Genomic DNA, 27,600 nt, shown 5'->3' with positions numbered 1-27,600 from the left:
AGAATGATATGTATTTTGATTGGATTAAGGCAGTCTTGTCATTTGGAAGGGTTAACTATACTTTCCTGTCCCTACACATCAGTTTCCCCAACTATTAAAAAGAAGAAGTTGAATCAGATGACCCTCCTTCAGGTCCCTTAGAATTCTAGTGACTTATAAAACACTATCAGGTTCTAAGATGAACATATAAGCTGGGATTAGTTTATCTGATTCGGTCTTCAACATCCATTGTCACAAAGCAAGAATAGGGCCTGGCAGAAGAAAGGAAAAGTAAGATCAGACAAACACAGGGTTATGTGGGGCAAGCCAGGAGGGACCCTCAGTGGGAAACTTCAGAAGACAGCAGTGGGCACTTGGAGTAGAGGGAACGGGCAAAGGAAGGAGAAAAATCGACTTCACAGTTGTATTGTGGGTTAGATGCTGCTCCATAATGGGCAGGGTTTTGCCCTTGGCAAGAATCACTGCCCATCAACCATTCCCCACTCTCTGGGATAGCTATTCAGGCAGGGCTGCTTTCAGCAAATATACGGACAGCCAAGGAGTATGTGGGGGCCAACACCTTCCCATCTTTCCCTCAATACTTAATGTGTTCTCCAAACTAGTTACGGTAAACCCGGGCTTTAAGACAAAAAACTAGGCAGGTGACTTCTTCCCTTCACCATTATGGAAAACCTGGGCTGGCATCTTCCCTTAGCCAAAAACAGATGACTATGCCAGCGTCTAGTTCTTGTCTCTGCTTCTCCATGTGTGAAATGGGCCACAGACTCCTTTTCCCATGCTGTCTCTCTCCAATAACCATCTCTACAAATGGCTCTTTCCCAGAGACCTCTTAATCCATTCTCCAAAACGATTCGTAGGAGAAATAAAGCCCTCCAACGTCATAAATGGAGAAACTGTGACTCACAAAGAGAGAGGGAGGCATCTGACAATAAACTCAGGAAATCTAAATCATCGAGTAAAAAGGGTGTTTAAGGTCTTTATTACCCGCCTTTTAATTTGCAGGCTTCCATTTGTACAAGCTAATACAATGCAATTCAACAAACATCTAACAATTACTATGCATAAGACAATACACTACAGGTTAGAGACGGAAAAATGAAAAACAACACAGCCCCTGCCTTCAAGGACATTACAGTCTAATAAGAGGTAAACAAAATGTCCATAAAATAAAAGAAATATATAAGGTAGAGTGTGGCAAGGACAAAGATATTTAGGACAATTTGAGGTGGGAACATTTTTCAGCTGGCAGGATCATGTAGGAGGAGAATTAAAGAAAAAGAAGAATTCAGACTAGCAAAGGGAAGAGGAAGGATTGTGTTCCTGCCATGGCTGATGGGGGGTGGGGAGTAGCCTGTACAAATACATGAAGGCATGAAAGCAGGATGAGATTGGGAAGAGCTAGTAGACCAGTTTGAGGCAGCTCAGTGGGATGAGAGAGAGAGAATGTTGAACTTGGAGTCATGAACTGGAATCCTGCCTGGATACTAGCTATGTGACCCTGGGTAAGTCACATAATCACTCTGCCTCAGTTTACTCATCTGTAAAATAAGAATAATTATAGCACCTACTTCCCTTAAAGCAATAGGTAAATGTTGATTATTAAAGTTGAGTGTGTACATAGATTTCTCACTTCCAATGTATCCTTTTCTTTCTCTCCACACCTAGAAGATTCAAAACTAAAAACACAACCTCTTATCTAGAAAAGATCCTTTTAGCGTTGAATCATCCAAAGACATCACCTTTTTCCATGAACACATACTATAGAGTAGGCCATGCTCACACACGCAGCATGGGCCCCAAATATTCAAAAATACTGAAGTTGCTGGGTTGTTTTTTCCCCCACCCTGATCCACTAAGACACTCCCTGGGGTATCTGAGACTTCATTCTGATTTCTGAAATTGCTTCCAGACCCTTTTTGGCATTTGATTAGAGAATCCTGGAGCGTACTGCCAGCTTTCTATTCAATTCAAAAAGCACTTACCAAGTTCCTACTATGTGCAAAGGACAGTGCAGGGTACCGAGTTATCCAAAACAACACTCTATTTCTTTTGGAGAAGGTCCTCACCTTGTGGCCCACAAGAGGCAGTTCACTCCTCCCAAATGAGTAGCAGACCTGTCCTGAGCACCAAGGATAAATCAAACTTCAGCCAGCCAAAGCCAATGGAAGCTAGAACAATCACACACCTCTGGATCCATCCCTTAAGTGTCCTTTACTAATGCACAGTAGGAGAATCCTAGAATCATACAGTAAAGCCTCAAAGTTGGGAGGGATTCTGAATACATTATTTCATCCAAGAAAGAGGCACTGACTAAAACATGCTTGTTTTCAGAGCTGAAAGAAGGAGTCTCAGAGGAGGAGGAGGTTCTAGGATTGTAGGATGCAGAGCTGGAAGGGATGTTTGAAATGGTTTAGTGTACATACCTCACCCCTTCATTTTGCAGATGAGGAAACTGAAGTCTAGGGAAGGGAAATGACTTGTCTAAGGTCACACAGGTGGTACGTAACAAGGATACTTACTGGAAAAAAAAATCAACCCAGAAATGTTTGCTGCAATGCCAAACCCAGTGCTCTCTCTAACATAACACACTTCCTCTTTTCCTAGTGCCTGGCCAGAGTCTATCCCTCTCCTACCCTCCCAGACAAAACATATGCTGATTAGTTGCCCGCTCCTAGCTCTGACTCCTCTGTTCTTTATCCTTACCACTCTTGTTCTCAAATACTTTTCAAGAAAGAGGGGATTTAACTATGGCCATGGTTAAATGGTTAATGATTTTTGGCAGTTATCCTCCACCAAACAAAAGAATGCAAGATAAATAAACTGGTAAGGACCTTGGTAGCCTCAGTTTCTCCATGTATAAAATGAGGAAATTGAATTAGATGAAGTAACATGTTCTGATCCTTTCATTCTCTGGGGTCACATGCAGCTCCTGTCTATTCCCTTTCATTAAATAGACAAGGCTGGGATGACATATTTGACTCCTTAAGCAGAGATCCTAGGTGAGATGCAAATGCTAAGATTAATCAGTCAATCTACAAGCATTTTTTGAAAAAATGCATCTTCCAGATGCTAAGCACTATGCTAGGTATGGGAGATAGAAAGACAAAAGTGAAACAATCCTTGCCTTCAAGAAGCTTATGATCTTTTTGAGAAAACTAAGGATATACAAAATATGAACAAAATACAAGATAAATTCTTGTTGGCAAGGGTACTAGTAACTGACTAGGGGGAACCCTAAAGGTTTTGTGTATAAGGAGATGCATGAAAGCAGTTTTGAGAGAAACAAGTGATGCTAAATGGTGAAGACTAGGAGGGAGTACCTTCCAGGTATGGGATACAGCCAAGGCAAAGACAAGGAGGCTGTGTGGTGTATACAGCAAGAATCCTGTTTGTTTCTAACAAGTCTGCTCAGATAAAATCTAACTGAATGGGACTACAGAATTGAAGGAAGTAGTGGGGGGATTTAGGGAAGGTGAAGAAACTTTGGAATCGAAGTATACCTTTTGCCAAGGACTTTCTTGACTTTTCTCCAAAACTAGGAGAAGAGGGAAGGAGAAACGATCCTACTTCCCACCTCAAAAAAAATTTTGTTTCCTTCCCAAGCCTTCACATCTTTAAATATATCAAATTCACTAGTTTTATGAGAAATATAAGTAATGCACAATTTATTTCTAAGTCTATATCTGATGAAGTGACTATATTTGTAAAAGGATGTTAAAAATAAAATATATTTAATTCCATTTCCCCTAAAACATTTTTTTTAAATAAGAATGAAAGGAGAGTTTCTTTACTCTGGCTTCAAAAATATCCCTCCTGAGAAGGAAGTCTGGGCTCTCACACCATTAGCAGGTCATACTCCCCCGTAGTCAAACACAGCATGATTTACCCCCCTAAAATGATTTCCACAGTCCACATGGCGTGGGCTCCCACCCCCTCAAAGTGCCCCCAAATTATGGGAAGAAAAGTCCTGAAGACAGAAGACATACCTAATTTGCTGTGATGAATTGTGTGCATGCTCCAATGACCAAAACTGCAGCTGAGACCTATTATATTTAATGATCAAGACGTTCCTTGTGAAAACACTCAGGCACACGTGTCATCATCACTCTGTCTGGACAGGGAGCCCAGACTGGCTTGGGAGAGCAAGCCAAAGAAGAGCTAGTCAATGAGACTCCAAAGATTGGAGAAAGAACGGAGTCGGTTGACCACTGTCCCGGAACCCAGTCCCACTGAGAGAAGGACTTTGCTGTAGGCTGCCTTAAGTGAATCTCTGTCCCTTCAGAGGCCTGGCTCTGGGCCATTAAACATCTTAAAGGAGATCTTATGCATTAGATTGATACCCAGTGGCTAAGCAGACCTGATCACACAGGTAGGAGTGTGGAAAAGGTAGCTCATAGCAAGCTGAGGCTGGCTAGTGATAGCTGGTCAGTGGGGGGAGGGGCCATGTCTGCAGCTGGAGAATGAGGACACAGGCAAATTTTCACTATCCACTATGGAGTGGCAGTGGTAGGGAGAATTCAAAACAGCGGATAACCTTAAATCATTGACTTGGCAGTTATAGGAACATGGTGCCTCCTGCAGAGAAGGCATGTGCCTGTGATGTGACTCTAAGTCTAATTTCCATTTGGGGGAAAATTGGTATAAGTGATTGATTATATGTTTTCTTGCCATGTGAGCAAGATCTGTCCCTCCAATTGTCCCTGATCACTGACACTCATCCAAACCTAAACAATTCAAAAAAGAACACTACTCCTTCCTACCTCTCTGCTGATGGTCCCTTCCCAGACCCTTGGCCCACATGTAGGCAGCTGAAGTGCCTACTGGGCGTAAATCCCATTGCTGGGTGCTGGGCTTACAAAGTCGGATATGACACAAGCCCTGTTCTCAAGAGTTCAGTATCTAATGGGGGAAAGACATCTACCCAAGTAACTCTGATACCAGGAATGTAAAATAAGTATAAAGGCAATACTGAAATAAAGTTCTAGACGAGATCTGATAAAAAAAAAATCACTTTTAGATTTTTTTTGTGATGATTGTTAATGTTGGATGGGGGTGGGGAGGAGAGAGTGATGGGAGTATTACATCAGCTAAGAATTCATTCAATCCAATCCAATAATTCAAAAAGTATTTGCTATGTACTATGTGCAAAGCACTGTACTAAACACTGGGGCTATGAAGAAAGAACCAAAATTGTCCCTCACCACAAAGAGCGGACATTTTCTTCTCAGGGAAAGGAGAGGAGGGAACCTGAGCTGGCCCTTGTTATTCATTTCCATTTATTTATATGTTGTTTTATAAGACATATACATATATATAGTGCATGTGGGGGGGGGATGGAGAGAGGGAGAGGGGGAGAGAGAGAGAGCAGAGATGGAGGAAGGGAGCAGAGGGGGGAGAGAGAGAGATATGGAGGGAGGGAAGAGATGGAGGGAGGAGAGGGAGAGGGAGAGAGAGAGGGAGAGAGAGAGAAGGGGAGAAAGGAGAGAATGTACTTTAGAGCAGGTACTGGTCAGTAGACACACAGCAAGTACGTAAAGGTGCTTTTTGATTGACTGATTGTCTATGTCTAGTTGCTTCCATTTGATCGGGGTCTACTACAAGACTGGGGGCCACTTTTCCCCAACAGAATGGAAGCTGCTTCACGACAAGGTCTGTGTCTTATTTTCATTTCCACCCTCCCTCTTCACACTGCACTCGGTATAGTGAGTACTCAGTGGATGGTGTTGACTGATGGGAACGACGCCACTCTGTATCAGAGCTATTGCATGAATCCCTGAGGCCCCCCCTCCGACACTAGCACACTGATCACGTGTCTGGATTTTGTAAAAACTTCAAAAGAGGGAAGGGAGGGTCTGTGTTAATTATTGACACAACAAAATTAATTTTCCATCTATCTCTCTTCCGCTCCCCCCTCTGAGGCACCTCCCCCGCCACCTCTCCTGTGAGCTCTGATGCAATGTTACTGACTGGCACTCCCGAAACGCCAACCTGCATTTCTCATCATTAATTTCTTTCTAAATGTCATTAGTAATTGTTATTGCCAGACCAAAGAGTACAATCTGGGCCTTGATAAAGAAAACCCAGCTCTCATTTCTTTTCTGGTGTTAGCACCTCTTGGCCAGGCTGGGCCACCAAATCCTGGCAGAGGCTGGGGGGCTCCATTTCCAACCAGTTCAAAAGACAGATTATTATATCCAGAGGTAAAACATGCCTCATTTTTAACATTAATGGATATGAACATGCCATCCCTCCACCAGAGGAGCCGTCTGTGAAAGCATCCTTCAGGACACCAAACCGGGGAGGTTTCAAAGGTGAGGCCCAGACTGGAAATTGTGAGCCTGCCACATGATCTATGTGGCCAATGGGAAGGACTCTTCCTTGGGAAGCATTTGGTTTCTGTGTCCAAACTCGGCATTTTCCTGGCAAGGACTTGTTGCTATGAGCATTCAAGGGCAGGAGAGCTGGAGGCATTTGCCACATTGATGATGGAGAATCTCTCCCATTTAAGATCTCTAGTAATGGAAAACCATCCAGGGCAACCCTAAATGATGACCAGTTGTAATCTCTAGGGACAGAAAAACATCATGAGTCCAGGGAAGACTGAAGCAGGGTTTGTATAGGCCCTAGGAGGTACCATCGACAACTTTACAGAAATGCTGCTTGCTTTCTATTTTTCTTTTTTTTTTTGGGGGGGGAGGAAGGCAATGTTTAGCAAATGGGTTGCTTTCTTTTCCTCTAGCTCCCCAGCCTGCCATCACAAATCTCTTTCCTACTTGAACAGCCTTGAGTTGGAACTGAATCCTTCCTCCTGACTGACCCCTGCTTCTGCCCCTTACTTCTCACTAAACTGAAGGCATTTGGTCCCAGGGGCAGGCAGCAACCATTTGGATGTTGCAGGCAAGAAGCAGTTTCCAGTGAACACAATGGCTGCACAGACATTGTGTCTTGGCTGCTTCCACATATGCCCATCTGTCAGGATGGCATGGTGCCGCCTCTAAAGTTGGTTGGACCCTTGCCCCAGGGCATAAATGACAGGCAACAATGGGCAGAGACAGGCAGCCTGAGGACCCTGTTCCAAGCGCCATCCCTGCCCTGAGCAGAGCCCTCCAGGTACATCAGTCCCTCACCCGGCACTGCCATCCATGCCTCCTCTCAGTTCATCATGCCGACTGATGTCCTGGGGCACACTAATGACTCAGCCACTGAGCTTCACCTGAATTCCCTCTCCACTTTCCCCTTCTCTTTGCCTCTTTTCCTTCTGTTCTCCTCTTCTATCCATCTTGATGGTGAGCGAGCTGTACTAGCTCCTGTAAAGCTACGATGACACACTGTGAGACAGCGTGAGCCATGGAACAGTAGTGACTATCGCCATGGCCAACTAGAGCAGAGAAGCTGCCTGTCTCCATGCTGGCTGCCAAGGGTGGCATCCAACCCAGGCACGAGAGCCCCCTCCCCACTCCCAGCACCTCCCAAATCTTTGCCTTGGGCAAAGGCAACAAAGGTGAGGTAGCTCTCATTCATCAAGCCCTGCCTGTCCACCCAGGGTTACATCACAGCCACTTTAAACCTTTAAGGGACTTTAAGAGGACACCATTTCTACCCCTCCGCCTCTGGATTCCAATGCTTTATAACATGGAATCACAGACCATCAGAGTTGGAAGGGATGTGAACAAAGCCCCTCTCCTTACAGGTAGGGAAACTGAGTCCCAGAGGTGTCTCAGAGAGGAAAAGACTCACTTCAGATCATAAACCAAATCAGTTTCTGAGCCAGGACTACAATGCAAGTCTCATGACTCCCAGACCAAGGAGAGGGTGGTGATGTGGCATTTTTAAAACTAATCATGACCATCCCATAGTTCTCAATGACTCCAGGCAAGATGTTTCATCTGAAAGCTTTCAAGGAGGGGATAGCTGCTCAAAACACCCATGACACAGACGGAAAGATCACTGGCCTTGAAACCAGAAGAGACCAGAGCTCACGTCACTCCTCTGAGAATCCATTCTCTCCTCAAAGACCAGCAGCAGGAACATCACTGTAGCCAAGAGGCACAGGGATACTCAGGCTCCGAGTAGGTCTCACAACACCAGCTCTGGTGTAAATGCTAGCAGAAGCTGAAGCAGGAGAGTTCTAGACCCCACAACACCCTCTTGGGTACTCCAGCTTCACACCAAATACAGGTTCCTGGTCTCATGACCATGGTTTCTCCCAAAGGGAGTCCCAAATAGCAAGCAGGATGCTTAGCCTAACTCTCATTAAGAAACCAACTCCTCCCTTCAGTGCATACCACCGGGCCAAGGCCTGCTCTCCAGCCTTAACCAAAAAGAAGCTGCCTTCTGGTCTGGGGGAGGAACCTCATGAACAGAACTTTTTTCAAAAGAAACAGTAAAGGAGGGAAAGAAACCTGATACTTACAGAATGCTCAGCCAAAGAGTAAAATGCTAAGTATGTGCCTAGAGCACTTTTAATTTTTAATTATTATTAGTTATAATTATCTGACTGTGTTTGACTGAAGCCCAGCAATGCAGCGGGAGAAAATGATATTTTCCTCCAAATTTATTAGTTTTACGAGGGAACAAACGGTTTTTGACCAATGGGCTCAACATCCCTTCAGATTCATTCTTTTCTGTCTTTCCTCCTTCCAGCCTCTCCCCGTGCCTCTTCCAATCCTTTACTTGCTCTCCCCTTCCCTCCTTTCCTTTCCAAAGTGGCCTCATCTTTCTGGTTCCCCAGCTGCTTCTAGTCTCTCCTTCAGGGAGGGGACAGCTGCTGGGTGGGATTGAAGCCTCCTGCCAGGAAATCCAGCTAATGGCTAAGACACAAAGAGGAGTCTCTTTGGAGAGAAACACTCCATTGGCACAGGCAGCAGAATGATCCCCCGAATTATGTCCTGTGTGTAAATTCAGGCAGAGGGAGGGGGGAGGAGGAAGGGCAGGGTTTATGGGATGCTTCCAGGCTCTAATCGTCCCCCCGAGGAGTAGGTTCTAAACCAAGCTCACAGAAAAAACAATGTGAGTTAGGGAAGTGTTTCTGTCACTGCACTGAGCCTCGGGGTGAGGAAAATGGCAGAACTCAGGACACCATCCTCACATACAGAAGGGATCAAAAGACAGATTGCCCTTCTATTCATACTCAGGGATCCTCACCTTCCCAATAGGGCCAATATGGAAGAAGACACAGATAAAGAAAAGCAGCAGAGTAGGCATGTCTCTCATCTCCTCATATCCTCCCAGGGGACTGGGAAGTTCTTAAAGATCACAGAATTGTAAAGAGCTTAGAGCAGGGGTGGGGAACCTGCAGCCTGGGGCCACAGGTTGCCCTCTAGGTCCTCAAGGGCCACATGTGGCCTCCAGGCCACAGATTCCCCACCCCTGTCTTAGAGATTGCCTGGTCCAATCTGCTCATTTTACAAGTGAGGAAACTGAGGCTCAAAGAGGTGTGAAGAGACTTGTCTAAGATCACATGGATATGGTATACTCAGGATTAGAACCCAGATCTTCTACTTCCAAACCTGTCACTCCACAGCATAAAGCTTTCATACTACTTAGAAGAATTTTGTGGAAAAGAGCTACTGGGTAGTTCCTGGTTTTTCCAGAAAGTGAAAAATATTCTGAAACTGTCCATTTTGGACTGAGAATGAATGAAGGATTTGATCTTTCCCACGTTACTTTTTACCTTTACATATAGATTTTTCTTTTCCATCCCTGTAATTACTTTGATTGCTCTCTTTTGGAACCTTTCCAATTCAGGCCACACCCTTGGAATACAATTCCATTCAATTCCACAAGCACTTATCCTTATCAAATGCTGCTGCCTAGTCCTGTGCTGGGCATCACAGGAAAGAAAAGGGAAGTGTCACAATAACAGCTCACAACTGCACAGCCCTTTAAGCTTTATAGAACATTTCATCACAACAATGCTAGGAAACAGATGCTATAAGTATTATTCTTCCCATTTGATTGATGAGGAAAATGAAGTTCATAAAGTACTATGACTTGCCCAAGGTCACACAGCTAGGAAGCCTCAGAGTTGAGAATCTCTCTGGTGCGAAGGCCAGTGGTCTTTCCACTACTGAATCTAAGCTAAGATTTCTGCCTTCAAGGGACTCACAGTTGTAGAGTCAAGCTGTATACACATGGCACAATTATGAAACAGTACAAAACAGCATGCTAGAAAGGGCTAGACTAAGCAAAAAGAAAAGAGCCAAAAGTGTATGGTCCAGGTGGTCTGCAAACCATATTCTGAGCAGAGATGGTCCTCAAACCATCCTTTCTCTGGCCCATCACCTATTTCTTCACTTGGAGAACCAGACAAGCAGTGCAGCCCAATGCCTGTAGCTGACTGATGCGACTTGACACTGTGCCTGTAAGAGGAGAAATCCTTTCCCTCCACGGCGGCCCTTGGAACACCTGTGCTTGCAAGGACCTGGCAGGTACCCTGCTTTCTCCCCATCTGAACAGTTCGCGGGTTGCTTGTTAGATCCCTAGCTTTGCTTTTAATCAATTGTAATCATTTAGCAGGAAACAGTATGATTAACCGCACACAAGCAAACAGCATGAATTAATCCTTTAAATACAAATGCTCCGTCGGTGCGGTGCTGGTTCCTTTGAACACAAGTTGTTGAGAGATGTGTGCACATATACACACACAGAAACCATGCTCCCAGTTTCCCCCCTCCCCAAAGGTCTCAGGGGCTGCAGCTTACACTGGGTCCATCCTAGGGAAGAGGAAGATGGAGTTTAGATCAGGGATCATGGAACAACCTCACCCTGAGACTAAAATACCCACATTCCCAGACTGTTGGATTTAGAATTGGGAGGAACCTCAGAGTGATCATGCAATTCAACACCCTTCGCTTTGCAAATGAGGAAATGAAAACCCAGTGGGGGGAGGGGGGAAAGAGAGATATCCAAGGCCACAGAGTTATTGGGTGGTACAATTGATTCATACTCAGATCTTCCTTCTGAGTCCAAAACCAATGCACCACACAACTCTAGCCCAATGACTAAAGTATCCTTCTGTTCACTCCGCAAACCCCAACTACAAATATGTTATATGTATAGGGCTCCACCATAAATGTCCATTTCCACTATTTAACTCCCTTGCTGTGCAAAGCCCCCAAAAGTTATAACTGGAAAAGTTTCCAAAGATTGGCTGTGTGCACCCATTAATTCAACTCAACAGACACTGATTAGGTGACATTAATGACCTTCTCTCTCTCTCTCTATTAGTTTGTATCATGTCTGTCTTCTTTTTCACGTCCTTGCTTTAATACTAAGACAGCTGGGAGAAGCAGACATTTGGGAGCTACATTAAACTTAGACCACTGCATTAAGGAGCCTTAGGGTCCCACACCCCCAATAGCTTCTTGGTCTCACTGTAAGAGCAATCCCCAATTCTCCTGACTTTCAAGATTCCATATGTTCATGAACCCTGGCTTTTCCCTATTATCCAAAGTCACAGAATGTTGTAAGACATTTTAGAGACTGTGTGACCCAACTCCCTCTTTTTTACAGATGAGAAAACTGAGGCCAGAAAAGAGAAGTGGTACCCAAGAAAACAAGAGAAAGAACATAGTAGATAGAGCATGAAGGTCTTCTGACTCCAGGTCCAATATTTGTTTGCTTGTTTGTTTTTTTTCCCCTTCTCCCAACAGGCTTTTTCGGTATCAGTTGGCTAAACATGACCTCAAGTTATGTGATAGAAAAGAAAAGCTTGGTCTCATGGTAAGGTCAAACCATTTAACTAGTCTAAGGCCGAAGTACACAAGTCCCCATACCGTTTCACAGTTAAATATCACACTTGGATTTTCACTGTGTTAGAAAATCCTTGCATAATGATCAGCAGGATAACGACTATGAAAACGTAAATGCCTACAAAATCCTCCTCTCCAAAGCTGGAAAATTACAATTCAAGTTACTTAATGAAAGCCGTTATTTGCATAGATTTGGCTATGCAACAGCACTTCCACATTTAAACGCTCTGTAATTAAAATCATTAATTGCAGAAAATAGTGGCTCGTTAAGGCTATAATTTAGCAAGGTTTTAGGCATTTGAGGATTTGATTTAAAAGGTTAATGTGGGGACCCAGGAAACCACCACCTCAGATGATCCGTGCTAGGGTTGCGGTTGCAAGAAGGGGGAGGAAGAATGGTCTGCCACACGGAGAGATCTGCCCATTGCCCTGAACCTGCCACATTAACAAGGTGTAGTGAAAACTCAGGCACACTTATGCAGATGAGGCTCACAGAACAAGGGCAGGTAGAAGTCCCCTTGGGAGGCTGGAGGAGGGGAAAAAAAAGGGAAGAAACACAAAACCTGAAAAAGTAAAAAAGATCCCACATTCCTCCCTTGACATGACAGTACAACAGGATAGGAGTCAACTTGGGAATTAAGCAAGTCAAACAGAAACCCTCCAAAGTTTAAGCAAATCGTAGTTTATAAAAGCTAATAGATTTAAATGAGGCATGCAGTGTGGTTCTATAAAGAGCCTTCATTTGTCAGGGGACACCAGGAGTAGTTTGGTAGCTAAGCTAAGCAGGTAGCAATGGTCTAGGTACCTTAGAACGTGTCAGGATTGGCACTTCTGTGTCTCCCAAGGCAGAATTGCCAAGCGGAAGGTTTGATTCTGCTGTCCGAACTTAGTGTGCTAGGGAGTTTGTTGGAAGGGGCCCACTCAAAGGGTCTTAGGTGGCCTTGTTCATTCAAATAGTTTTAGGAATGAGGATACAGATGTCTATACTTTGCCACAGATCTTTAGGTCCAGGGCTTCCTTCTTTGCAAATGTAACAATAAGGGTGGTGAGAGACCTGGCCCAGGAAACATGAGATCTGACTATTGGGTCAGGTCTCTTCTACTGACTTGTCCAGTGATTTGGCAAGGGACACGCCCTCTCTGGACTTCAATTTTCTCATCCACGAGAAGAATAACCCTGGATCTTATGGATCAATTTGATCATTTATACGATAGTATACGTGATATAAATTCAAGGCAGTATGATAATTTTGGTACGTGGGACCTATTTAAAAAGGCTAAAGAAATGGCCCAATTCTGAGTTAACACTTGGGTAGTGGGTAGAACTTCTCATTATGTGATATGCATGTGTTTGTGAGTGCCATGCAAGTCTAAGGCAGTACATCGAGAGAGGTCACACAGAGTACCAAATCTCAAAGTGAGAAGGTTCTGAAGAGACCATGTGGTCTACCTTCATGCAGGCAAATGACCAGACCAAGACAGGTGGCCATTAATTCCAACCACATTAGAAGCAAATCATGCCTGTTTCTCCCTTTGGTCCTCAGGCCAGGGATGGGATAGAGAGGGGAAAGAACCACTAACAGGAAGGAAACTTGATTCCAATCCCAGCATTGGCATCAAATGCCTGTGGAACCTCAGGCAAGCCACTTCCTTCCTCTGGGCCTCAGTTTCCCCATCTGTAAAATGAATGGGTTACAGCAGATGCACTCTTAAGGTTCCTTCCAGCTCTGCTTACCTGGATGAAAATCTCCATCTCTTCCAGACCCAAGACTGCCAAGCTGACCAGAAGAAAGGAGCTAGAAGCTAGGAGAGAGAGTATGACGATAGGAAGAAAAACGAGAGGGGCTTACCTGGAGTTCTGTCTGAAAGAAGAACTTTTGTGGACACTGTGAGCAGTCGTAGATCTTGTCTTCCTGCCCATGCACTGCAAAGATGTGTTGTTGTAGCTTGTTAGCCTGTACAAAAACTAAAAAGAAAGCAAAGACAGTCAGAGGGCTGAGAGCCACCACGCCACCTCCCAGTTCCGCTAGATTCAGCCACAACATACCACTCTCCAAAGCCCAGCAGATAACACAGTCTTATCCATGTGACCTTGGACAAATCACTGAGTTCTCAGCCTCAGTTTTCTCACCTGTAAAGTGGGGAGGATAATAACGGTTGTCCTGCTTACCTCCCAGGGTTGTTTTGAGGCTCAAACAAGATAATGGACATGAAAGTGTTTTGCAAACTGTAAAGCACTATATAAATATGAGTGGATTACTGTTACTATTCAGTGTCAGCCAGAATCCAGCATCCACCACAACATTCAGCAGGTGTGAAGGCTTGTTGATTAGCTGACAGGTTCCTTCTGGCCCTGGATTTATGATTTGGGGATGCTATCATTAATTGAGAATTAGAATAAGTTAGAGTTGGCGGTTGGTGTTAAGGGACCATCTAGTCTAACTCCCATCATTTCATAAAGGAAACTCTGGCCCAGGAGAGGGAAATGATTTGCTCAAGGTCACGAAGCAAGTCAGTGGCTTATGTGGGTCTGGAACCAGGTCCTACAACTCTCCATGTCACTCAATCCAGCTCTTTCTTTTGGGCTACACTGAGTCCTGGCAGGGCTCATCGGGACATGCAGAGGAAGAAGCTGAGATTGTTTGCGGGGAAAGGAAGCTAGGGAGCTAGAAGCCTGAGGAGTGAATGAAGGCAGACAAAAGGAACAGGGTTAGCCAAGGGAGGAAGGAGGTCCAGAGACTTAGCTCAGCTTCAGCATCTCAGCTTGGCATGAATAAATAAAAATCCCTGGCCCATGCCCTGTGACTATCACCGGGCTCCTCCATCAGTTACCTCTTGTGCCTACAAGAACCTAGGGCAGGCTCACCAAAGTGAGTGGGGAGAGAATGGCCCCAGTCTAGCTTGAGTGAGAGACTCAATGCTTCTCAAGGATGAGGAATGGGCCTTTGCCAAAGCAAAGCTCCTTCTACCAACCCCCTCCAACTACATTCTGGATTTCCCAGTGTCAGGGAGCCCACCCATGGGGAAGACACAAGCCTGGTTGGGCCCTGAGGGGTAGGGAGGAGGAGCCCCTGAAGCAGCTGTGTCTCTGGGAACAGAGAGATCCACAGTCCCCCCCCAACCCCCTCCCCCACCCCAATCCCTACCTCCATGCTAGGCCAGGCTCTCCCTGGGGTGGGGCTTCCCACAGTGACAGACGGCAGATGTCGGGGGAGGCAGGGAGAACCCCCTCCTCCCCCCCACACCGGCTGCCATCTGGGCAGCACAGGGAGGGAGAGGCAGGGCAAGGCCCTTGAGACTCACTTCCTCCCCCCCCCCCCAGCCTGGAAGGCTGTCAGATCACAGAGGGGTGGTAGGGGCACAGTTTGGCCTCGTAGCCTGGGCAGCTGTCCAGGCCTAGGATCCAGGTCTGACCAAAGCAAGAGCATTGGGAGCTTTTCAGCAGAGGCTGCCCCTTGCTCCCTTCCAGCCAAATCGCTGGGTGAATAGTGCAGCCAGTCCATTGGCCAAGGCGAGGGGCTGGGGAGGGGCAACTCCCAGGGGAGATTATCCCCACCAGCATCAGTGGGCACAGGTGGCCCAAGCTATGGGCCAAAAGGAGCTTAAAAAGGCAGCCTGGGACAGTGTGGAGGAGGGAACTGGGCCAACTCTGGGAGGTGGGGGGATGACTCATTGGACAGGCTCCAGGAAAAAATGGGGGCCACATACACACAGTAAGAAAGCTCAATGGCAACAAGAAGGATTTGGGTTAGAACTTTCTAGCAGAGCCAAAGTCTTGTGTAAAAGAGTGAAAAACCAAGTAGGGGGCCATGCCAACAGCTGAAAATTTCTTGAAAATAATGACCACCAAAAGGAGACATACACTCCATGTGACTAGACTGGGTTTGAAGTAGGATACACAAGGGCTTTGAAAAATAATAAAAAGCACCATCCTTTATATCTATGAGTCGGAGGGTCACGAAGTAGCTGGGGGCAAAGGTCAGGCCTATTTGCTTGATGTAGTCCTAACCAGTGTTAGGGGATTTCCTACTTCCCAGCTTATACCTTGGCTGGTTCCCCAAAACACCCATGAGTCATCCCTGTAGGACTGCTAAAGACGCTGGCAAACAGAATGATGATGATGATGATGATGATGATGATGATGATGATGACAAGGAGAACAATAATAATAATAATAATAATAATAATAATAATAAAAATAAATAAATACCTACTCACATTTCTAAAGCCCTTTAAGGTTTACCAGGCAGTTTCACAACACTGTGAAATAGGCAGCAGTAGTATTATTCCCATACCATAGATGAAAAAGCTGAGACTCAGAGAGGCCAAGGAATTTGCCCAAAGTTACATGGCTAGTTAGTGGAAGAATAAGGCCCCAATCCCCTTGACTATAGCACCAATGTTCTTTTCTCCATACCATTCTCCTTTTTCCGTAATGAACTTTTATCAGAGATCCCCAGAGTTATTAATAGGCATTCAGACAATTCAGGATGGTCCGTGGTGAGTCTCTACTTCCCTCTTCCTCCCCGGACAAGCACAGGGTTTTGACCACTCCCTTCTTCCCAGTCCATCAGGGAGGCCTTACCTGTAAAGCAAACAGGGCATTTGAAAGTGCCTCCCATTCCCTCGAAGCTGTGCTCGATCAGGTGACAAAGAAGCTTGGCCGGAGAGTCAAACATCTGGTTACACAGCTTGCATTCATGATTGATGCCTTCCTCTGCAAGGTTCAAATGATACAACTTGTTAGTGACACAGCAGATTAGCGTCTGAAAGGCAGGAGGCTGTGAGCCACGGCTTCCCCTAGAATCCACCTAGGCAACTGCTCTTGTTCCCTCCTCCCCTACCACACCATGCACCCCAGCATAAGCCCCAGCTTGCATGAAACACTGGGTGTGGGACTGGGGACAGTCTGGGGCCTGGGGCAATTGTTCTCAGTGTAGTGTGTCTAGCACTCAGCACTGCACTTTAGGAAGAACCCAGATAACCTGGAGCCTTCCTGAAAAGGGTGGCGCGCGGAGGGGGGGGGGGGGGGAAAAAGGTGTAAAACCACAATAACAAGGGGATCCAGGCCCATGCAATACAAGATTCTGTTAAACATCAAAGGCTGTTTAGCCTAGAAGAAGAGAACACTTAGGAAGGGTTGTAAGGTGCGGGTAAAGGCAGGAAAATGATCTTTGTCTTCAAATAGATGAACGGCTATCATAGAGATTATGGGATTCAGATAACATTGTATAGCTTCAAATGAGAGAAAACTAGAGCCAAGGGGTAAAAATCAATCAATCAACAAGGATTTGTTAAGTACCTACTATGTGGCACTATGTAGCACTATGCTAGGTACTGGGGATACAAAGGCAAAAGTGAGATAGTCTCTGTCCTCAAGAAACTTACATTCTACTTGAGGGGAGAAAAGAGATATTCAGAGATAAGTAAATACAAGATACACATGCTTTAAAAATGTGGTACTAACAAACAAATGGAGGAATCAGGAAAGGCAATTAAGAAGAACCCTGAAGGAAGCTAGAGGCTCCAAGATACAGAGGAAAGAGGGAGAAAATTCTAGGCCATATGGACAGTCTATGCAAGGGTATGGATGGGCATTGAGAGATGGAATATTGTGTATATAGGCCAGTTTGGGTGGCATATAGAGGGTATGAGGAAGGAAGGGAGGAAGGAGGAATAAAGAATGAAAGAAAGAAGAAATGGAGGAGAGAAGGACATATAGAAGGAAGGAAGGGAGACAGGAAGGGAAGGAAGGAAGAAAGAAAGAAACAAAGGAGAGAGGAAAGGAAGAAAAAAAAGAAGAAATGGAGGACAGAGGAAGGAAGGAAGAAAGAAGGAAGGAATGAAGGAAGGAAGAAAAAAGTTAGAAAGAAAGAAAGAGAGAGAGAGAAAGAGAGAAAGAGAGAGAAAGGAAGGAAGGAAGGAGCATTTCAGAACCTTCTACGCACAAAGCACTGTTCTACTGCTGGCAACAAAACAGAAGAGTCAGACAGTACCTGCTCTCCAAGAGCTCATGTTCTAATAAGAGAGAGATGACACATATGGAAGACTTTAGCTACAAGTAGGAGGGAAACATCCCATGACTTTAGGGTGTGGTAGCAAAGCAGGTGATGATGCTTCTTCTTGAAGTGTCATTTCCACTGATAAAATCCCATCAATTTCTGATGCTTCTGAAGAGTGACATGATCAGGCTTGCAATTTAGGAATATCAAAATTTGGCAGCTGTATAAAAGATGGATGGAATGCAGGTGGGCCAATTTGGAGGCTACTGCAAGAGCTAGGACAGTAGAATAAGGGCCCGGACGAATGTGGCTGGGGTATGAGTACAGAAGAGACAATGGATGCAAGAAGGGAGGTAGAATCAACAAGACTTGACGATGGATCGGATGTGGGGTAGGTGGGGAGTGAAAGTGAAGAGCTGAATAGGATTCCTAGATTTGAGAGAGGCAGACTTCACCTCAATACAAAGAAAAACTTCCTCGCAATTAGAGAAGCCTAGAAGTGGAATAAGCTCTTTGTGGATGGACTGAGTTCCCTCTCACTGGAGGGGTGGAAGTATGACTACTTGTCAGGGATATCAGTAGAGTGGATTTCTGGCTCAATGAAATTAGACTAGATACCTGAAGACCCTTCCAGCCCTGAGATGCTACATGCATGATTCTGGGAGTGTAGCTGAAGTCACCCTCTTATGACCTGAATATACTGCCTCTTAACTGTATGCACTAAAGGAGAAAGACCAGTGGTGCAGATAATCCCAAACCACAGATGGTCCAAGAGTTATTTATACTTGGCTCTGAAATACATTTTGTGATCGACAGAATTGACCTATGTGAGTACAGGTGGTTTTTGTTGTTCGGTCCTTTCAGTTGTGTCTGACTCTTTGCGGCCCCATTTGAGGTTTTCTTGGTTTGCCATTTCCTTCTCCAGCTCATTTTACAGATGAGAAAACTGAGGCTAACAAGGTGATTTTCCCAAGGTCACACAGCTAGTAAGTGTCTGAGGCAAGATTTGAAATCAGGTCTTCCTGGCTCCAGGCCTGGTAACTTTATTCACTGTGCCACTGTGGTTTAGGCTAATATGAAAACAAGTGAGTGCTGCATTTGGAGTCAGAAGACACTGTTTATAATCCTAGCTCTGCTATTTAATTACCAGTATGACATTGCACAAATCACTTCTTTCTAGTCCTCAATATTTTCATCCATAAGATAATAGGTATTGAACTAACATTGCCTCCAACTCAAAATGTTATAACTCTGTGAATTTTTGATTTCTGGGCACAGAGCTCAGTAGTGAGCTGGGTGAAGGGAAGCTGGGTCTGAGATTTTATAAATTTGCCAAAGAAAATGCAAAAAGCAGATAACATACACAAACAATGGATGGATAGACAGAATGTAAACTCCTCAAGGGCAGAGACTATTTCATTTTAGTCTTTGTATTCCCAGCACTTAACACAGTGACTGACATATATAAAGTGCCAAATGAATGTTTGTTGATTGATTAAAGAATGAACTATATACCTTTCACTCTCTACTGAAACGGGGAAAAAAACCTAATCTTTATGTTTGCAATTTGAGACTTTCTGAATCTCAGTTCTTGGGTAAATTATTTCTCCTCTCTGAGCCTCAGTTAGGTAGTTAGATGAGGTCATCTTAAGGCCCTTTCTACTTTTAGAGGCTATGGACCCAAATCCTCATTGCAAGCATATGCCAACTACCCTTTGTCCCTAAGGTCAAGTAATGGGTATCAGTGTCCATTATGAGTGGAGAAAGAGAGAAAGGGTTGTAGTATGTAAGAGTCAAGGACCTATACTTATTCTCAGTGCATTCTAACTCTTCTCATGAGAAACCTAGCCCAACCAAAAAAACATAAGTGCCCTGAAATTCCCTGAAAACCCAGGAACCAGGAGTCATGTTTTAAAGAACTGCACTGTTGGCTGGAAGAAAAAGGATACACCTGATCTGGGACCATAGGTTCTATCTCCAGGTCCCCCAACACTGGGATGGGGATGAGAACTGAAGGAGGGACCAGGTAGGTACCCAACTCCTAGTCTAGGCAGTAACTAAACCATGACATACACAGATACCAGGCGGGCTTGCCCCACATAACACACCGGCTGTAATCTACTGGGTATTTGACATGTCTCAGGAGCTGCTGCAACTAGGACATCTGTGCAGATCTGAGGTCCAAGTGAAATCTTCATTTAAAAGAAAAAATTTCATTGAAAAGAAAAGTTTCTGTGCCTGAGGCTGGCTCAGTGCGCACACACGCACCATGCGCATGCACACACATACATATACACACACCTGCCAGGCTCATTCACACCACTTCCATTCCCTGGGTGAGGCTGGATTTCATCTCCATTAGAAAAGTCAACCTTATGTGTAAGGGGAACAGACAGCCACTTTAGCAACAGAACTTAAGAAGCACAGAAAGGCCCCAATAGCTTAAGACACCTCCAGATCTCTGTGTCTCAACAGCCTGTCCTGGCAGGACCTGAAATTCCACTACTGGAGAGCCATTCTGTCTTAAAGGCCTTTGGGTCTCCCAATTAGAAAACAGATACTTCCAGGAACATCTTAAGCCATTATCAGACATTAACACCTTAGCCCTGGAGAGCTGGGGGTTTATCAGATGGCTTTCCAAGTGGGACATCTACAAGAGATCAAGATGCTGCCTCTAGTAATGGGATGTAACAATGAAAGACTACTAGGGGAAAATCAGTGGTTCAGAGATGGGAAGAGACACCACTGACTTCACCACCGAACTGGGGCCAAGCCCAGCTCATAATGATGGGACTGTCTGGCGTCTGGATGAAGAGGCACCAGTTAAGAAACCGCTTCCCAATCCACATGCCAATTCCTCCTGATCAGCAGGTCCCACTAAGTTTAAGCACTGTTCAGAGTTGGAAAAGAAGCAAGAATTCACAGGATAACAGGATTTAGAGCAGGCAAAGACCTCAAAGGTAACTAATTTAACCCCTTTATTTTATAAAGGAGTAGCCTGAGGTCCAAAGGGGCGAATTAATTTGTCCAGAGTAACAGAGCTGAGATTTGAATGTAATTTAACTACAAATCTAGCATTCTTTCCATTTGACTTTCCATATTACCTCCTTGGGGAAGAGAACAGTACACTATTCCCTGATTGGGTCCAATTAATCTTGGGCTAGTTAGGTGTTAGGCTGATTTGAGAGTGTTCAACTCTTGACATAATAACAGTAGTAGCAGTAGCAGTAGTAGTATCAACAGCAATAGCAGCAGCAGCAGCAGTAGTAGTAGTAGTAGTAGTAGTAGTAGTAGTAGTAGTAGTAGTAGTAGTAGTAGTAGTAGTAGTAGTAGTCGTCAGTAGTGAAGTTTAGACATGGCAGTATACATTTGATCTTCAGGCCCTCTAGACCCACAGACAGGTCTGTTTAGACATGGCAGTATACATTTGATCTTCAGGCCCTCTAGACCCACAGACAGGTCTGTATGGTAGAAAGGGTGTAGAGTCAAGAAGTCTTAGGCTCAATACTTTTTTCAACATTTGCCAGCCATGGGACCATGGTTAAGTCACTTAACTTCCCCATCACTAAACAATTTCCTCATCTGTAAAATGGGGAAAAAAATACCTTCACCTCATAGAGTTGTTGTGAAACTCCAATAAAATGATTTACTTGAAGCAATTTGAAAATCTCAAAGAATTTTATAAATGTTATGGTACCGCTATGAAAATGGACAGATAACAAACATATTTAGCAGGACATATCAAACACCGTTGTTGTTGTTCAGTCATCTCAGTAGCGTCTAACCCTTTGTGATCCCATTTGGGGTTTTCTTGGTAAAGACATTAGAGTGGTTTGCCATTTCCTTCTCATCCTTGCCATCTCCAGCTCATTTTACTGATGAGGAAACTGAGGCAAACAGGGTTAAGTAACTTGCCCAGCAGCACATAGATAGGAAGTGTCTGAACCTGGATTTGAATTCAGATCTTCCTAATTCCATGTCCAAAGCTCTATCCACTGAGCCACTGGCTACCTCCCATACAGAACACTGGGCTCTATCTAAAACTTCTCCTGAGATTATAATAAACAAACACTCCTCATCCTTTAATATCTGGTTCATCCCAGCTCATTCCACCTCTTCTCTGAAATCTTCCCTGACCATGAGCCCACAACAAACTCCCTACCACTTGGTTTGGAACTCAATCACATCCTGATTCCTGTCATTATTAACTGTTTTATGCAGACTCATCTTGTGTCCCTAAATGAACTGTGAACTCTTTAAGGTCAGGACCTAGGTGTACTATTTCTTCTTATAGCCTCCCATCACCAACCACGCTAAGAGATGAGTACAAAGAACATTCTCAAGCCACATGACATGGTAGGAAGAGTAAAGGACTGGTTGTCAGGAGAACCAGGTTCTAGACCAGTTCTGCCACAAATCCATGTCATTTCCCTTCTCTAGGCCTCAGTTTCCTCAGCTATCCAAAGCAAGGGTTGAACTCACTTGTCTCCAAGGTCTCTGCCAGCTCTGCTACTCTATGATTCTATGAATCTATCCAAACAGAAGAGAAATCCCTCCTGGGTAATTTTGTAAGCACACACACTCTCCCCTCCCTTCTCCCTCACCCCCCCCCACTCCCTGCTGATCTTCAGCCCCGAGCCAGTCCTCAGGGCTGCCAAGCTAACCTAGGAAAGGACGATTTACAACAGCAACACCAAACAGGGGCCCTTACCCACTTTGCTGTGAATGGAGACATGACTGTCTGATGCACAAACACAGAGAGGACAAAGAAAGCCCCTGCAACTTATAAATCAGAGAAATCATGTCTGACATTCACTTTCCATTCTCTGAGTGCTGGGCTATTCATCAATCCATTCTCCTCTGATTCATACAAGCTCCACCAGGTAAGGAAAACACCAATATTCATAAATATGCACAAACAAACACCCCTGGAATTGAAAGCTCAGGTACTGGGTGTCTAAATGCCTGTAATTTACATCAAAACACAGTCCAAAATCTGCATGTGTCAATATAAGTCTCGGGCTAATTATTATAAGGGCCTCACACTCAATTAGGTGTTTCTAGCTCTATTTCCTCCCTCTCCTCCCAGACCCTCCACATATTTTTAAAGAGTTAAACCCTAGAAGGGAAACAAAAATAAAACAAACTAAAAATGGGATGAAAAATAATAAAGCGTAATGGGTTCCTGCGGATCTGGGAATCTCTCCCACTTGAGGCGAGACCTTTGATTTGCAAATCCACTTCTGAATTATAAGGCCTTCTCCTCACTGGCAGGGGGTTTGGATACACTCCCACAGGAGTCCATTATGTGTTTCTCTGTCTATAAAACCATCCAGCAAAAAGAAGGGGGGGGGGGGGGGGGGAGAGACAGAGAGAGAGAGACAGAGAGAGAGAGAGAGAAGAGAGAGAGAGAGAGAGAGAGAGAAGGGGTGGGGGAAGGGGGAATGGAGGTTGGGGAGGAGAGGAGATGACTACCACGGTTAGCTGGAGAAATGTTTCGTTTTCATGCATGTACATCCCCCCAAATACGAAAATGCCCAAGGATAGGACTAAAATTGCCACTATAATCACTCTCTCCTCACTGGCATTTACAGCCTCTCTCATTTTGAATAGCCACAGATAGCTGCACCTTCGGAGAATAACTTTCTTGAATTATATAAGAGCAAACGGCCACACGGAAGCCACCTCTGAGCCAAGTGACAAAGCTCTGTCTGGGAGACCACACACTCCACTCAGGCGTGGGGCACTGGGCTTTTGTGAGTGAAAACACACAAGTGCTCCTCCGATTTCCCTCATTTCTCTTCTCACTACCCGCCCCCCCAACCTGGTTTTTTTTTCTTCTACTAACACATGACAGACATTTGTAAGAGAGACCCACATAACTGGCAAATTATATGGCCCCACTCATTTGTAAAATAAAATGCAGATTTCAACTCCTCTCTGCTAGATCTCTCCTCTTGCTTCAATGTTAAGTGAGGTCTGGCTCAGGAAATCTATTGATTTATTGTTTTGGGGTGGTTGTTTTTTCAAATGACGAACAAACATGAACCAGCAAACATGATCCCAAGGTCTTCTTTCTCTCTCTTTTTTTTCTTCTTCTCCTAGGCTTGAGAATAATAAGCGTTAATTTTACACTACATTTCTCAAAAAAATAATAGGATGTGCTCTTGCTTAAAACAAGCCGGCCTGCTGGATTCTTTCAGGCTGAAACTGTGTCAACCCAAAAGAGGAGCAGAGTGCTTTGTGTAAAAGTATCGTGGGGAGATGATAGTATCCTGTAATGTTCTCAGTACCTACTTTTGTCTCCAAAAGCATTTGATCCCTGGCAGACACATACTTATTTCCATACTGGTCTTGGGGGAAGCCAGAAGGAATGAGAGCTGATTATCAGAATCCTGAAGGTGAAACCTGGGTGGAACCCGCTGATGTCAAAGGCAGGCATTTGTATAAATTTGGAGGTACATAATTTACTGCCTGTTAGCGAGGATTAGTGGGTTGCAGTGACCCAAACGGGCTGTGCTGGTGAGGTGCCAGGGCATTGTTCTTAAGTTCAAACACATTTGAGTGTGACGGGTGCTAGACACATCGATAGGCCACGGAATGCCACTCGTGGTGGGAGGCTGCCTGGCCCATTTTAGACTGGAGACATGCTTCTTCTTGAAGCCATCTCCCTAGAGGCAAAGTGGGTTTGCTGCACACAGTCATGGACTGCTAAGACTAGGAAAGAGCCAGGAAGCATTGCCTCCTAATGAGGATATGATATAATGAACAACGCATGTGTGTATATATGTATGCATGTATGTATGTATCACTGAATCATCGTCAATATCAGAGATCACTAAGTCCAATCTCTCTCCCTCATTTTAAAGATAAGGAAACTGAAACCTAGAGAAGTGAGATAATTCATCCAAGGTACCAAACATCAAATGAACTTCCAATTCTACAGAGAGGAAAATCTAGTAAAAGACTACAAGAAGTGTTCCTTGAGTGCCAATGAAAAAGCCATCACTCGGGACGGCAGAAAGAGGGCTGACTCTGAAGTTTGAAGACCTAGGTCTAAATCCTGCTTCTATACTTCTTGTCTGCTTGGCCCTATGTCATTTAACCTCCCTAACTCTCAGTTTTTTCATCTGTAAAATGCACAAGTTGGATGAGACAGCCTCAGAATTCCCTTTCAGCTCTAAATCTCTGATCGTCTGATTCTAAGTAGGTAATTCTGCACCCAAGACAAAATCAAGCCACTCTATCCTGTTGGCATAGGATAGCAGATGAACATTTGCTTTGTTTTTCTGCATTCCCTCAACTCTAGGTGCCCTCTGCAAGTGGCAGACCTGCCTCAATCAAACAGTTCTGCCAGTGGGTGTGGGTGCCCTCTCCTAAGGGAACTGAACAACAAAGGGGGGAGTCTATTTTTACCAGCTGTTAGAACTTAGCAAGGCAATGGGAGTGGGAAGATTCCCAGTTGTATGCAAAGGGTATTAAAGACAATGACACTTATTCCTTGACTGGACAGGGCAATCCCAGGGAGTGGCATCCTAAGAATGGTACATATTTACTTCGGCACTAGACTCAGAGGTAATAAGGAGGAACGATCTTGCTGCTATGGAGCAGTGAAATCCCTGAGTTACCAGCACTTGTAATGAACTTTGCCAGACTGAAATTCCACAGCACCAAACACCAGGAAGCCCATGCCCACAGATTATGCCCCAAAGAGACCAGCCTGAAGGAGCTTCCACTGAGTGCTTCGAGGAATGCTTTCACTGGGTCAGACAAATGGATACCAGGAAAAAAAAATGCAAGGCTTCAGGAATAAAAGAGGAGGAGGAGAGCCCATTTGTTCACTGGAGCAAATGAGGATTTAAGAGGGCAATCTGGGAGGAGGAAAGACCCAAGGAGATGACCCTACTGACACCATCCTAATAAATGGCTCTAAACAGGCTAGGAGATGGGATTGTGAAATACAGTACAATGGGGAACTCAGCCCTTTGTTTCCCATAATGAACAAAGAGTGTACAGTTGCAACAGAATGGTGGGGTATGTGTGGGGGCAGCAATAACATCTCTATAGCCAGATCAGGCTGTTTATTTATTGATTTGTCATTAAATACTGCAAAGAAATTCATCAGGCCAGGCTTGGGAATGGTATAGAGATGGGGGTTGAGAATGGGGGGAAAGGTGCAAATAGAACTTACAATGGGAATGGATGAAGGTCAAATCAGGAAAGGAGGTCTTAGAAAGTATTTTTTTGGGGGGAGGGAGGGGGAAGGGAGCATACATCCATCAGAAGAAAAGGATTGGGAAGGCAGTGAGGGATGTGTGTGGATATGATTATGGAGTACGTGTGTGTGTGTGTGTGTGTGTGTGTGTGTGTGGTGTGTGTGGGGAGTGGGGAGCGATGCCCAATACAACTAGCCCCACAACATTAAGAGCCTCCCAGCAATTTAACACCACTTGTCACTCAGGGAAGGCAGCCTTTGCTGGACAGCACACACCTCCACAACCATTTTCTGCTTAGATATTTTTACCAACTAATCCAGGAGGATTGCTGTGCACCTCCCTCCCACCCCAAGGGAATGCCTTCCCAGGTCTTTCTGTTGAAGAGGGACCCAACTCCCGGAGTCCCAAGGGTCTCTGGAAGACATAAATGAGCTCTAGAAGCCTGAACCAGGGCCCCACCGGGATGCAGAGACTCTTCAAAACAGAGCCCTGACAATTAAGCAGTCTGAGTTTTGAAAGGCCTGGGATTGATGGCGTGGACAGTGAAAATATCACCTGGGGAGCTGGGTGTAGTCCTCTGGAGGTTGCCGGAGGTCAGTTGCCATGGCAACGTAGAATGAGCTCAACCTTGTAACTGACCCTTATCTTTTTTTGATCTGTGGGCCACTTGGGGCCAGGGCTGGAAATCAACTGGAAAATAATCCGGTCACATATCAGAAAGAAAACTATTTATACTTATTTATCTGGGTACCACAAATATCTTGCTTTGACGACTATGCCACATTAAACAGGCCTTGTGCCACAACAGCTAAGCCCCTGCACAATGATGCTTTGGGACTGGGTAGAGGACAACCGGATTCCTCCCAACTCTGAACAAAATGTACCTGTCCACATGTGTGAATGGCTGAGGCTGCACATTAAAAAGAGGAGAAGAATCAAGCCTTTACAACACAATTTGTTACTGTTGGTGGTCATCTGATGCACTGGGCTTCTACCTTCTAGCTCAATAAACTAGAAAGACCCCCAAAGTCCAGAAAATAGAGCATAGGTACATCTGCTCTGGTTTATGTTTAAGTATATGATTTTTAATCGGATTTGATGGCTGAAATTTTTATTATTTTTTTTTTGTTCCAGGCCAAGAAGAGTTTGAGGCAGCATCTGGGTGCCAGTCTTGGAGAAGACATTTTAAAGAAATAATGCAAAGAAGATGACCACTGCAGGCCTTCTTTTCCATTTTCAAGGCAGGATTAGGCCAGCCTTGCAAGATACTGCACCTTCCTTCTTGAATTTCCTGAATGGAGCTGACAACAGTCCAAAGTTGCCTCTGGATGGTGTTATTCCATATTAAATGCAAATTAAATGAAATGTTTATCTGTTCTCCAAGCTCAAAACTGGAGACTCCAGAAGACTGACTGGAGCAGATTCCAGGGGCGAATTCCCCATTGGGGTGAAGGATAATGGATCTTGGATAGGATTTGGCTTAGCTCAAGAAGGATAACATGAAAACCTGCTACAGAGTCATCATCCCAATAAATGGGAGTATCTCATATTATTTCACCTATTCCTTTTCTTCGTCTGCACCTTATGCTCAAGAAAATAGCAAAAGCCTTGGGTCTGAAATCCAGGAAAA

At 44.7% G+C, this 27,600-nt stretch overlaps 1 protein-coding gene across 4 annotated transcripts in view; it reads right to left on the bottom strand.

Annotated features, from left to right (window-relative positions):
* ZNF423 (zinc finger protein 423) overlaps positions 1–27,600 on the bottom strand; it is a 427,104-nt gene that overhangs the window by 14,642 nt on the left and 384,862 nt on the right. For all 4 annotated transcript variants that reach the window (XM_020985128.2, XM_078150083.1, XM_020985129.2 and 1 more), the window contains 2 exons: positions 16,338–16,469; positions 13,603–13,718 (listed from right to left, as the gene is read on the bottom strand). In XM_020985128.2, the coding sequence (XP_020840787.1) occupies positions 13,603–13,718; positions 16,338–16,469 (248 nt within the window). The remainder of the gene's footprint in view (positions 1–13,602; positions 13,719–16,337; positions 16,470–27,600) is intronic.

Source organism: Phascolarctos cinereus, unplaced genomic scaffold (genome assembly GCF_003287225.1).
Source record: "Phascolarctos cinereus isolate Bilbo 61053 unplaced genomic scaffold, phaCin_HiC Scaffold_2;HRSCAF=192, whole genome shotgun sequence".
In the NCBI taxonomy this organism is placed as follows: domain Eukaryota; kingdom Metazoa; phylum Chordata; class Mammalia; order Diprotodontia; family Phascolarctidae; genus Phascolarctos; species Phascolarctos cinereus.
This window is presented reverse-complemented; position numbering and strand designations above follow the sequence as displayed.